The sequence below is a fragment of the Convolutriloba macropyga genome, chromosome 2 (genome assembly GCF_964194025.1).
Source record: "Convolutriloba macropyga chromosome 2, txConMacr16.3, whole genome shotgun sequence".
NCBI lineage: Eukaryota > Metazoa > Xenacoelomorpha > Acoela > Convolutidae > Convolutriloba > Convolutriloba macropyga.
In genome coordinates, this window is record NC_134469.1 from 49,877,158 (window position 1) to 49,890,228 (window position 13,071).

The 13,071-nt window shown below is 33.9% G+C and overlaps 1 protein-coding gene across 2 annotated transcripts in view; it reads left to right on the forward strand.

The window, feature by feature from the left end:
• The window catches only part of LOC142358736 (fermitin family homolog 2-like), a 184,877-nt gene that overhangs the window by 147,813 nt on the left and 23,993 nt on the right, over nt 1–13,071 (forward strand). For both annotated transcript variants that reach the window (XM_075410281.1, XM_075410282.1), the window contains exons 8-11: nt 3,739–3,884; nt 9,010–9,110; nt 9,517–9,632; nt 9,951–10,131. In XM_075410281.1, coding sequence (XP_075266396.1) covers nt 3,739–3,884; nt 9,010–9,110; nt 9,517–9,632; nt 9,951–10,131 — 544 coding nt within the window. The remainder of the gene's footprint in view (nt 1–3,738; nt 3,885–9,009; nt 9,111–9,516; nt 9,633–9,950; nt 10,132–13,071) is intronic.

Below are 13,071 nucleotides of genomic sequence, written 5' to 3' on the forward strand. Positions count from 1 at the left end.
ACTCAATAAAATGACTTTTGCACTTTAAAACTTAAGTTTAATTTGAATTTGTTTAAGGTCAAAGGAACTCATATGTGCAGTAAAGTTCCCTAATAAGAAGCTTCTGTGGAATGAATTTTAACACGCTTTATTAATTTATCGCTGAATGTTTTTTACCTAGTTTTTTTGAGCGGCGTTTTTTTTCAATTTTTTTTTAATCTGCAAACATGTAAATTAAACTAACCACTTGGTTAATGTTACATGTTAGAAATTTATTAATCAAACATTATTTTTTTCTAATTTATAACAAACTAAGGTTCGGTTTTCGTAAAATAATTTAATAAAAAATATGTTTAAATCCTGCAACCCTTCTGTCTATTGGAACTCTTTCGTGTCGTTTAAGCATTTCCGCTGTAACTTTTTGTTTAAATTTGGTCTTCGACGTTTCTTTTCTAATTGTAATTGGAAGTGTGTTCCATTTTCGAATAAAGTTACGAACAATTGAACCATTACTCCATTTTGACTTACATTTTTGTTCTAAGAAAAGGTTATGGGTTCGTTTGTTTACAATAATAGGCACGTTTATTGTATCTCTTTAGATCTGTATCTCTTTCTATATCTATTATATGGCACGCAGGTCTATTCTTTCGCAGCTATTCCGGCAATCTGCCGGCTATGTTTTCCAATTAAGGCCAAGGAGGTCAATCGTGGCTATTATCCACCGATCTTCCGGCTTTGTTAATTGCTGCTCCAGAAGCGGTCTCTTAGATACAATGTTCAGGCTTTTGTAGCTATCTGAAGTTTGCTTAGTATTGTCTTGGTATTTGTCTTCAAAATTTATTCAAATATCAGTTAAAATTTAAAAGTTCAGTTAAATGATCTCAAATAATTTTGGAATATAATTAGTGTCTAAGAAACAGTTTTTAATTGCTCTCGCACAAAGTTTGAAGAATTTATTGTAGCGGTGTGTCTTTTTATGCAAGTGTTTTTCTGTTTTTTGCGAGAGTTTTACGTTCTTGACTTTTGTCGTTTGCCTTATCTAAATTGTTCTGTTCACAGTTTTAAGCTGCTGAACTCCGTTGATGACAGTTTGCCAAAGTGAAATGATAAGTGAGCCAAAGTTGCTTTCATTTGTTCAAAATGTTAATAGTGGTCCACAATAACCTGACGTCATTTGAAGCCCTCAGTAAACAATTCCCCCAAAAGCTCCATCACCCTCCCACAAAAACTCGCTACAATAATAGCTTCTATCGACAGCAGTTCTTTCGACGTTAGCTGGTTATGTTTTTCATTTGTTTAGCCATTTCCGCTATTATTCGTCTGTGATTCAGTTTTTCAGGGGATTGATCGTGTTCAGGAGTGGCATATAATCTCTAATGACATTTGACGCCCCCTAGTGAAATTCTTATTCCCACTCATGCAGGCAAACCCCCCACCCCATCCTTACCTTATTAAAGCTGGCTGCAATAGATTAAATCTCGCACTAATTCACTCGCTCCAGAGCCATTTTTTCGACGTTAGTCCGTTATGATCAATTTTTGAGCTCAAATCCCCTGATACGTGAACAGTGCTAACAAATTGCTTTGAAAGCATGATATCAAGGTAAGATAGGTAGTTCTTAAACGCTGCGATGGCGGCAGTTGAGCGGAACTATAATTGGCCTTGTCGATTTTTATTCCATCGTCTAGATTTGTTACAACAATTAGACGCTAGCTTCAAGTCAGCTTTTGTTCATTCATTCATGTAGTTTTAAAACTGCTTTGCGTAAGTGATGTGAGGTTTCGAACTTATCGAAGCAAGTTTTTTGTTCATTCTCCTGAATAATTTTTTGGTCTCACTGTGAAATTGATTTTCCTGTCTCTCAAATTGATTTTTGTTCACTTTAATTAGAGGAGTTGAGGACAATTGATTATATCTTACTCGAATTGATGGCAGTATTGGATGGCAGTTTGCTTTACACAAGGCTAAATTAATTACAGATATCACTTCGTTTTGTAAAAAAAATTTGAAAAATTTTTAGGTCTAATTAATTCTTTGTATTTTGGGACAACAGGTCTATGCAGCTATCGCAATTTTTTTCTGGCAATATGCAAGCTATGTTTGAAATTTGTTGTTAATTTTAGTATTGACTTTGCTTAAGTGTTGTATAAGGAATTATTAATTGCTCTTGAACGAAGTTCATAGCAATTATTGTAATGGTGTGTCTTTTTATGCAACATTTTTGCTTGACGGATTTTGACTTTTTGAGTGACCTTTACGCCCTTGACTTTTTGCGTTTCGCGTGATCTAAAATTCTCTCTTAATCGTAATTTTAAGCAGCTGAACTCAATTGGCGGCAATTTAATACAAAAAGTCAAATGAAAAGTGCGCCGAAACTGGTTCCATTTTCACTTAATAGTGGTATATCTTAATAGTGGTATATGTTAACCTCTAATGTGGTTATTTGAAGCCCTTTATTGAACTTCTTGGTCCCATTTAGACTCCCCCTCCCCCAACTAAAGCAGGCTGCAATTGATTAGAGCTTCCATTAGTCGTTCGAGAGCAATTCTTCCGACGTTTAGTCGGTTATTAATTGCTCTTGAACGTAGTTCATAGCATTTATTGTAAAGGTGTGTGTCTTTTTTATGCAAAATTTTCGCTTGACAATTTTGACTTTTCGAGTGAGTTTTACGCCCTTGATTTTTTGCATTTCGCGTGATCTAAATTTCTCTCTCAATCACAATTTCAAGCAGCTGAACTCAATTTTCGGCAATTTAATACTAAAAGTCAATGAAAATGCCGAAACTGGTGTCATTTAAATTGAAACTTTAAATCTTAATAGTGGCATATGTTAACCTCTAATGTGGTTATTTGAAGCCCACTATAGAACTTCTTAGTCCCATTTAGGCTCCCCCTCCTCCCCCGGACTGAAGCAGGCTGCAATTGATTAGAGCTCCCACTAGTCGTTCAAGAGCAATTCTTCCGACATTTAGTCGGTTATATTGTTTTTTTGCTAAATACGCGTAATTAACGGTCGCGTGGCGTTACCGCGAGCTGTTATTGATCTCGTGGGTTTTTTTTTAATCAACGTCTACACTTTTGAAAATTTTGTTGTGGCAGTTTGTGAACGCTTCAAGAGATCAGAAAGGCTTTTTTTAATCCATAATTTATAACACACAGCATCTGAATTTGTCGTCTGTTGCGTTAGCTTTTAGCTGTTTTATAATTCTTAGTATGAAGCTAAGTCTGTTTTATCATATATGACTCGTAAAGTTGTATTCTTCTGCTCTCACTTTTTGAATGTTTTAATTGAAAGTTGTAACAAAAGAGGTTGGAAATTAAAAAAAAACTCAGCTGCTTAAAACACGTAATTTTAATAATTTTTTAAAATTAAAATTGGAATTGGAAATTAAAATTGCGATTTAATGTTGTTGGCCCCAGTGGTCTCTTTTAAATAGGGGTACGTAATATTGGTTGATTTTGTCCCTTTTTCAGAAAATAAATAGCAGTTTTTGATATTTAGGTATTGATTGGACTAAACTATAAGAGAAGTTTATGAATATTTTAAATAATTTTTTGTCTTGTTTGCTTTTAGTTATATTTTTGTTGCATCCATTTAAGCTTCTTTTGATTTTGATGACCATTAAGAATTACTACCAATAATTAGTTGTTTCTGCTACGTTTTTAATGATGTCAAAGATATGTTCATCTCGTCGAGATTCAAAGACACTAGTAAATATATAAATACAAATTTTTCATAGGGAAAATGTCATGTTTCAGGAAGAAAGATTCGAAGTTAGCTACCCTGGGAAAGAATAAATTCTTTGTGTGCACTCTTCAGAGGTTCAAACTGATCATCTTTGACAAGAGTGTGGAGGAAACAGGACCCTCTCAGGATAAAATTGTTAATCAGTTAAATGTTAAAGGTAAACTGAAGATACGCGACACGGATGTTTATGGCTTTATATAAGGAAAAGCTTTTGATTGGCCATTCTTATTCCGCCTATTACCAGCCTGATCTTTTCAATTAAACTCTCGCCAAATTAAACTCGGTAATGATAAACAAAAAAATAATTCGTGATAGCAACAACGTTTTTATTCAATAATAATGATTTTATTAAACCCTACAATAGGTACTCATTTTTCTCCAACTGATAACTGGGCGTCAACAACATAGCTGTTACCAATAGGATCTTGTCGATTGAACTCCCGCCAAAACTATGATTAACAAAAAGAAGTTAAACACGTGATAATAACGAAGCGTTGATCCAATAAGGAATTTGAAAAAATATCACTCGCGTAGTTTTCTGGTCCCCTGGATTAGTTGCTAAATTTTGGTACCTTGAAAGGTTTTTAAATGCTCTCAAATTTGTCTTGTTTTATGCAATTTTTCGTACTCCCCAGTTTTCCACTGATAGTTTTTATTCAGTGGCTACCAAACTGTCCTGAGTTGTCGTCATGAGAAACAGATGAACTAGTAAAGCCCGGGGACATTAATTTTTTGAGCAGTCTCTTTGAGTCTTCCTAGTCTAGCATGCGATAAATTGAAACGCAAGAAAAATAGTGTGAAGGACGGTTCTTGTAGTTTGACCCTCCCAACACTCTAACGCATCTTTCCACCCCTCCTGCGCCTATTGTTGTCCCTCCCGTTTTAAGGTGGAGTTTAACTGCACAAAAATTTTTAACATTGTTTTTTAAATTTTGGAAAGAGTTAGTTTTGAAGACATCAGTGTGAAGAACATTTAAAAATAGGCATGGAGTCTTGTATTTTTTTAATAGCCGCAAAGCGATAGCTGGGGTTATTATTATTGGAGCGAGTTTTTTTGTTCATCCGCTTGCTTAAGTTTTTGATCACACGTGACTTACCTAATTCTCATAGATGACTCTGAAATTGATATTCTTTTATTTAATTCAATAAATCAGGTTTAGTGAAATTGATATTCTTTTATTCAATTCAATAAATCAGGTCAAGTGTATGTGTGTCACTCTAATTGAAGGTTATTTGAGATCAGCTAATGTAAGCAACAGCAAATTATACAGATTCTTAATCAAAATATAACATCTCAGCATTTGATAAAAATCTTTTGTCTGTTTCTTTTACTGTCTTTTTGAGGCTGCAGATCTACAAAGCTATTGCAGCTTTTTTCTGGCAATATGCCAGATATGTTTGGTGATTTGAAATAAATACAATTATAATGCATATTATAAAAATAATTTTTTATGTTAGCTTTTGATGCAAATTTTTGCTTGTTTTGAATTTTTTGTAAGAACATTTTTTTCACACTTGATTGATTTAATTTCCGTCTTTGCGTCGTCAACAACGCGAGGAGCACGAGTTCTCAAGCACGATAAGTTCTGAGCAACGCCTTTAGAGTTTTTACTCTCTACGTCCACAATTCACCAAAGCTGTGAGTAAGCAGACCTTCAAAACGTCCAGACGTGAAGGGTAATTGTGATTTCTGGTTCCCCATCCCCCATAAGGATCAACTGGCTTCCCTGGGCATACGCTAACTGCAACCGAAGCCATCCTCGTCAGTCGTTTGAGAGCATTTTGTCAAACGGAACAAGAATGTTCTAAAACACATTTGTATTTACTATTAATAGTTTGTTTTCTGTCGGAGGAACAATGTGGTTGCTAGGCTGCATGAATAAATTAAATATAATAAACAGAATGTTGTCCACCTGTAATAAAATCCGACCTCAAAAACTTGTTCGTTTTCTATTTTATTATAATTATAATAAAATATATTATAAAACCTTTGTTACCTTTACAACTCTTTACATTTAGTTACTTTTTAAAAGCAACCGTCAGGGTTAATATTTTGGTGATCTCTTTTTTAATAGACGCCCCCATCTTCTCAGCGGATTATTTTTGCGCTGCTATTTTCTTTTTTGTTTACTTCGTCGAATAATTTTTTTTTCTCTACTTCATTTTGGCGCTTTTTCGACATTTTGCATGAAATCTTTTTATAGCTGTAAGCTGAGCGAAGCTATATTGCGGTGCTCTTGGTTTTTTACGACTCGAAGAGGAGTATTGGTTTTCTCTCGGTCTTTTTTTTTTACAGGAAGTAGATTTATTCACGCGGCATTTTGACCTAAAAGCGAAAGTGAGAAAAGCTGTCTTGGTGAACAGATTTTCGCTAAGCGAGCGAAAGTTTTTGATCTTCCGCTGCGTTTAGTGAATGACTTTTTGACTTTGAAAAGTAGTTTTTGACTGAATAGCACATATAGATAACCGTTTTTAGCCGTTTTTTCGTCTAAGTGGCCCAATTTTTTTGCTTTTAATTTGGTTTCTTGTAGAAATAAGGTTTATTTGATACTATTTTGAAATGTCGACCTCGGAAATTGATGCCACAGTGTTTTGCAGAGCCTGAAAATGCGTTTCAAGTTAAAAATTGGCGCATATTTCTTGATTTTTCAGTTAATTTTTGGCTTTTTTCTAATAATTTCTTCATTTTTGGATCTTTTAACCGTCTTTTTGTCAACAATCAGTTAATATGGCAACTTCTCTTTGATAATTCATATACTCAACGCCTCTTTCTCACTCTATGTAATTTTGTTTTATAAAATTGTACATATGCTAATCCGATTTTGGTAGTTTTTCGTCAGTTTTTTGTTTGCATTTTTGTTTGCAACAAAAAACCGATTTTCGTCAGTTTTTTTGCATTTTGGTTGCAATTGCTCGAAATAGTCTTTTTGTGCAACACGATGGACTTTAATTTCGTTTCAATAAAAATTCAATCATTTTTCGGCTTTAAGTTTTTGAAAAAACAGTTGGAACTTTTTCATAAATGCAGTCTTAAAAGTTTTTTGACCATTTTTTGCAAAATGTTTCAATGTTTCGTGTTTATGAATTCTGCTTTTTCCTATTTTTTTGTTCTCTTCAGGAGGATAGATCTTTGTATCGGATGACTTGTTATCTTTTCTATGTCTTGAATGCTGAACAATGAAATGTATTCGTTTTTCTTGAATTTTTAAATTGATTTTTTCAAAAATCAAGAATGTCTTTTTGTTACGGTGTTCCTTACATTGTGCCCATATTCTTAACATTCTAGTTAGTATCATTCTATCTTTGTCCTGGCACCTACATTTATTTTCGGTATATTGATTTTTTTAGTTGTTTAAAATGAATGATTTCAGCTTTTTCTTAGATTTTCGTCTTTTCTTTGGTTTGCAATTGATTTCATTCAACATTAGGCAGTACTGAGAGTTTGATTGCAAGCCTTTTCGAAAATTTCCACCTATGACTATTTACTGCATTTTTCTTCCGGCCTTGGTATTAATTTAAACCATTTTTTGCCTTTGAATATTCTTCTGCTGCCTATGTCTTTTCTATGATCAATTTATTTTTTGAATTATTATGAAATCATGTTTTCTAGCATATGTACAACAAGGAACAGTTGTGTTTTGTTTTTTGTCTTAATTGCAGTGATTAGAAGTGTAATTATAGGTGTTTTCTGATTCTTAAATTTGAGCTTTCTGTTTTGAAAAGATTTAACTAAGTTTCTAAGATTATTATCTGCCGTTTGCTTTCGCGATCGTTTTCAGATTAGAATCATGAATTATTTGAGGGCAACTTGTCAGCTTTTTCAGACTATCACTTTTTTTATCACCTTATTTATTTCATTTTTTAACGTTACTAAACGTTTTCAATTATATAAAATTTTGCTGCATTTTGTTTCTCTTGGTGACAGTGGTTTAAGTTTCACCAATTTTTAGAGCAGACCTGGAGAGGTAGTGAATTAATGGTTTAATACAAAAGGTAGTGGTTTCCGCTGCAGTTACGGTTTTGTTAGCGAAGTTTTGACGCTTCCAGTCGCTTCCGGAATTCTTCCGGCTATGTTTTTGTTGTCGTCTGACGCTCTTTTTTCGTTTTACATTTGTTCACACAGCAAAGCTGAAAAAATCAAATTTTATGAATGACTTCTTCCTCTCACTAACGGCATTTGCGCGCGTGACGTCATTTCTCACTCGCTTTAACAAAAGATTTTAGGTTATTTGCGTGATTAGATTTTGATCATACGTGACTTACCTCCTTCAATAAAATGACTTTTGCACTTTAAAACTTAAGTTTAATTTGAATTTTCTTAAGGTCAAAGGAACTCATTTGTGCAGTAAAGGTCCCTAATAAGAGGCTTCTGCGGATTGAATTTTAACAAGCTTTATTATCGCTGAATGTTTTTTACCTAGTTTTTTTGAGCGCTGTCGATTTTTTCAATTTACATCTGTATCTGTTTCTATCTCTATTATATGGCACGCAGGTCTCTTCTTTCGCAGCTATTCCGGAAATCTGCCGGCTTTGTTTGTCTTCTCTAGGCAAATTTTTCTTCACTCATGATTATTTTAAGCAGCAGTTGCTCAGCAATCTAAGGTTAACAGAATCAGTATCGAAAAATGAAATTAAAATAGAAACGGGATAAATCCGTAAGGAGCAAATTTAGATCCCCACTACTTGAACTTTGTTCTTATGCGTCTTAGCTTACATCTCTTATTCGTTTTGGCTTTGATAATAGCCCGTACATCCTCTCAATAAGAAACAATAGCATGTATAACTACGAATTCCAATCAAAATAGTTTGCACTTTATAAATGTTCTTGTACAGCAATCTTTTTTATCATTCTTTTTCTGTTCCTTCAATCCCAATCGGTTTTATGGGAATCAGTGACGGCATTGTGAATAACTGACTTACCTCACTCAATAAAATGACTTCAACTGTAAACTAAATGAAATGGAGTTGGTCACCCAAAACTAGATAATTATAAGGCTATATTGCTTGAAAGGTGTTCAAACATAAGCATAGAATTTGAAAGCAGAATCTCAAATTTGAATCGCACTTTTCTGCCTTTGCTTTTGGAAGTCTTTTTTAACTAGTAGTCTCAACTATATATTTCGCATTTATTGGCCGACAAGCTGCCGGCTACACCTAGATGTTAGAGAATAGAATTAAGTTAGGCTAATTTAGAACTATTGTAAACGTGTCCCCTCCAAGGTCTGTTTGCCACTATGATATTTATGTGTAGAAAGATTTGTTTTGATTTATTTGTTTTATAGGGTGTGAAGTGTCTCAGATAGGGGAGGGTTCCAAGTTTAAGCTGAAGTTGAATGTGGACACGGGATCAGGAATGGAGGAGTTCCATCTCAGTGTTGAGGATGTGAGTGGCTGGGTTAAATTAGTAGTGATTGATATCTGAATTCCAACCGTAGTTGAATGATCTAATGAACTCACCTGACTGTCTTAATTGACACAGTCTTAGTTTGAGGCAAGTTAAACGAAAGAACGTCTGATCACAAGAAATTAATGTGTGTTTTCTGTTTGATATACCCGCTAAGTTGACGCTGACTTCCTACTTCTCATTCATTAATCATTTAATGATAATTATATTGGCCAGCTTTGAGCGTGACCAAAATTTTTAGACATTTGTTGCACAAGAATTGTTGCTCCTATTTAGGTCGGCATTAAATTGATCTCACAAAGATGGGTCTATATTTCTTGAGCGACAGGACCAATACAACTCTGAGTATGAATAATGTTATTTTTATTCCACATGATTATTTCAGGTGAACACGTATGCAAAGTGGTATGTGGCTCTTCAATTAGCTGGAAGAGGACATACAATGGCCGATAGTAGCTTTGAAGAGCAGCTGAGAAACACTCGTGAAATGCTACAGTACAGGTTGGATTGAATTTGACATAGTGAATTTTAGGTTAAGTCCCAATTTTTGTTCATAGTAGTGACGTATACACGTAACAAGAATATATGGACCTTGGTGCGCCTAAAGTTTCTAAATGGGGTTTTTGTGTAGTGCACGACTTTAACGGAAGATAAAAGTATATTTAAAGAGATAAATATTGCTCTATGGTTAAACAAAATATGAAACCGCTCAAATGAATCAAATTCGGCAAACTGCAATCATCATGTTTTGTGTCATGTATGTTTTCGAATAGCAAAAATATATCCAAATTAGCGGTTGAATTTTTGTGATGGCTTTAGATGCAGTGGTAACGAGTCCTCGTCTGCCTCTGGGTTCAGCACCCCTTCCTCCCCTAAAAGAAATGGCGGTGCCTCCACATCTGTTCATGGAACTCCTAAGCAAGCAGACGGCGATTTTCTGGACAAAGTGCAGCCAGAGTTTTATCTGAGCCCTAGATTCATCAAGAAATTTAAGAAAGATGTAAGAGCATGTTACCGTAGATTTTGTTTGGTGTTTTCAGTGGTCTGTTACGAATCGTTGAAAAGAGCGGCATCGTTTTAAACCAAGAGTTGGGTTTTGATTTTTGAAAGATTTTGTTCTTGTTGAATTTTGACCGACGAGAACTCAGAAAATTTGACAGAAAATTAATAGCAGGGGTGGGGTGGAAGTAAGGGTTTTGACTAATTGTTGTTTTGACATATCTTTCTGAAGCTGTGATGATTACTGCTGAGCTTTCACAAATTGTTGTTCCGACCCACTTTAGTGTGGTGAGGAACTATATACTCACTGGGTTTTTTTGTTCAGTCATTTTTCGCGGGTCGATATATTCATCGTACAGGATTGTGAGTAGTATCATTAGAAAGCTTGTCAAGCGTAACTTTTCAAATTAAAACGATTTTTAATTTTGCTTTTTCCAGGAAGTTAAGGACGTTTTAAAGATTTGGGAACGTCAGCCTAATTTCCGTTGTTTTGTTTACATTTTTAATAGCCGCGTCAGCAATTCCAGGCGGCTATTGTTGAGCTCCTAATTTTTGTTTTGTCTTACCCTGACTACTTGGAATTGAATTTTTCAATGACTTCGGTGACTTCTACTGCTTCGCAGTTAAAATTTGTGTTCGTGACGTCATTTCTTCTTTTAGGTCAAATGCGTGACTTACCTCACTCAAAAAAGTGACTTCTGAATTCACTTATAGATCTTTTACTAACTAATAAACGTTAGTTTTATTAATGTTTTATTAACATTTACTAATGTTAATTAATGTTTTATTAACATTTACTAATGTTAATTAACGTTTTAAAAGCCAATTAAAGGCCAATAGTGTGCATCTTAGTAGTGCCAAACTTATGCCCTAATTCCTGAGCAATAGTCTTGAGTTTTAATATCGAATAATAATTTTGAAAAAGCTCCCTTAGGGCTTTTCCTTGTAGAGCAAATGTGTCTCATACAAATGACAGTCCGAATCTAACTCAAAAATTTTAGTGGTCTATTAAAAAGCTGGTAGTCGATCTGTCACTCTTATTTCTTTTCGGCCACAATCGTCGATCGCGGCTATTTTCCGGCAACCTGCCGGCTATGCTTGGTAATTGTTGCTTTAATTTATTCAATTTTTTCTAAAACATGATAAAATTGTTTACGGTAGTCTATTTGATTTCACATTTAACGATAGTGGAGTGTTGGAGAATAGTTTGAACCAACTGTTTTGACAAAGTTTTAGTTAAATTTTGAATATTCAGTATTTTCGATTAATATCACTAATGCTTATTTGGCCCAATTTGTCCAGTGTGACTGGTGGTGAAGACATAAAAACTGCTGATATAAACTTCCTGTGCTCAGATATGGGCTAATTGTGTCTCCCGCTTATCGCAAAAATGTCCGAAATAACATTTTTGCGGTCTTGCGTTAAATTAAACCGATATTAACAAAAACTGCATATTTTTTGATATATTAAGATTTTCCTTTGTCGAAAACAAATTACAAAGTTTTTTTGACAATTTGCGTTTTCTAACAGCCGAGCAGCGATAGAAAGGCAAGTTTTGGTCTCGTCGGCGAGTTCTGATGACAAAGTATTCGGACTCACTGAATGTCTTTTCTCATATAAAGGTGCATTTAATAACCGATCGTATAACATTCTCATAAGGTGTAATGAAACAAACAAGCTCATGGTTTTTATGTCTTCGACAAATTGTTTTCGTCAATTTTTAATTAATCTAAGATTTTAAGCTTTTAATGTTCTTTTTGTAGTCTTATGACTGAGTCTAATACAGGAATTTTTTAATTGGGTATTGGGGGAGCTATAAAAGAAATTATCTAGTGGTTTTGGTTTATACATAATGCTTTCTCGGTAATATAACTCGATAAGTATTTAAAATTCGTCATTTATTTTTGATATAATGACTGTTTGGTTAAATTAACTATTTCGGTAATATTTGGTACATTTTTGGTTTTAATCCAGAAGCAACTGGATTAAAATAAGATTTGGTCTAATTTTGGAGTTTTATAGTTTAAAAATTATTCAAATTTTAATGGCGCCCTGTATGTGTTTTTGAAAAATACCTTTGCAATTTTGTTTTTATGTTCGTTAAAGATCAAAATGATTTCAGATCAGACCTCAATTATTGACGGCTCAAGTTTACAGGCAAAAGGGATGCCACTCAACATAAATAATAATAATTCCAGTGAAAAGCATATGTTTTTTTTCGCATCAACAGAGTTCACATAAAATTGTTCGCGAAGATTTTCTTTTGCCTGTATTAACGTTACTGTGTAGGTTTTTCTTTCAGTCCCACTAAAGACATTTACAAGTTTCTACCTAAGCAGTAACACTACTTAGAATTTTTTTAGTTGACAACTTATGGTTGTTATGTCTTACCGTTTTAAAAATTTGATTTCACAAAATAAGGATTTTTCGGGAGTTGTCATTTTCAATTTTTTTGCAATCCTTATGCGTAGTGTAACTAAAGAGAGAGGTCAATTGTTTTTGAAGTGAATTCTAGGGTAGTCTCAAGTGTTATTTCTTAAATTAATTTGTTTTTTTTTGGCGTTGATACTGCTAGTTTCCTTAAATTTTCCATTCATTTTTGACATTTTTGTTTTTAGGTTCCCTATAGGTGTCTAGGGAACCTAAAATAATTCAGTAAATTCAAAACGCCAGGATTGTGGAAACTACCAAGATTATCAACCATTCTAATAACCAAAGATGCGTGATTGTAGCTCCTATGTGATAGTTTTTTGTCTTCAGTAAACTCATTTAATATATCCCAATCGAGTTTAGTTCGATCAGAAAAAAAGGCTTTTTTTCTGGCATCCTCCACCTGTTTATGATCATTGTGCCGGCATCACAGTTCTTTGTCTCGTTTTGTCAAAAACATTTTTTATTTTATCTATAGCTATACTGCTAATTCTTGTAAACATAAAATTTT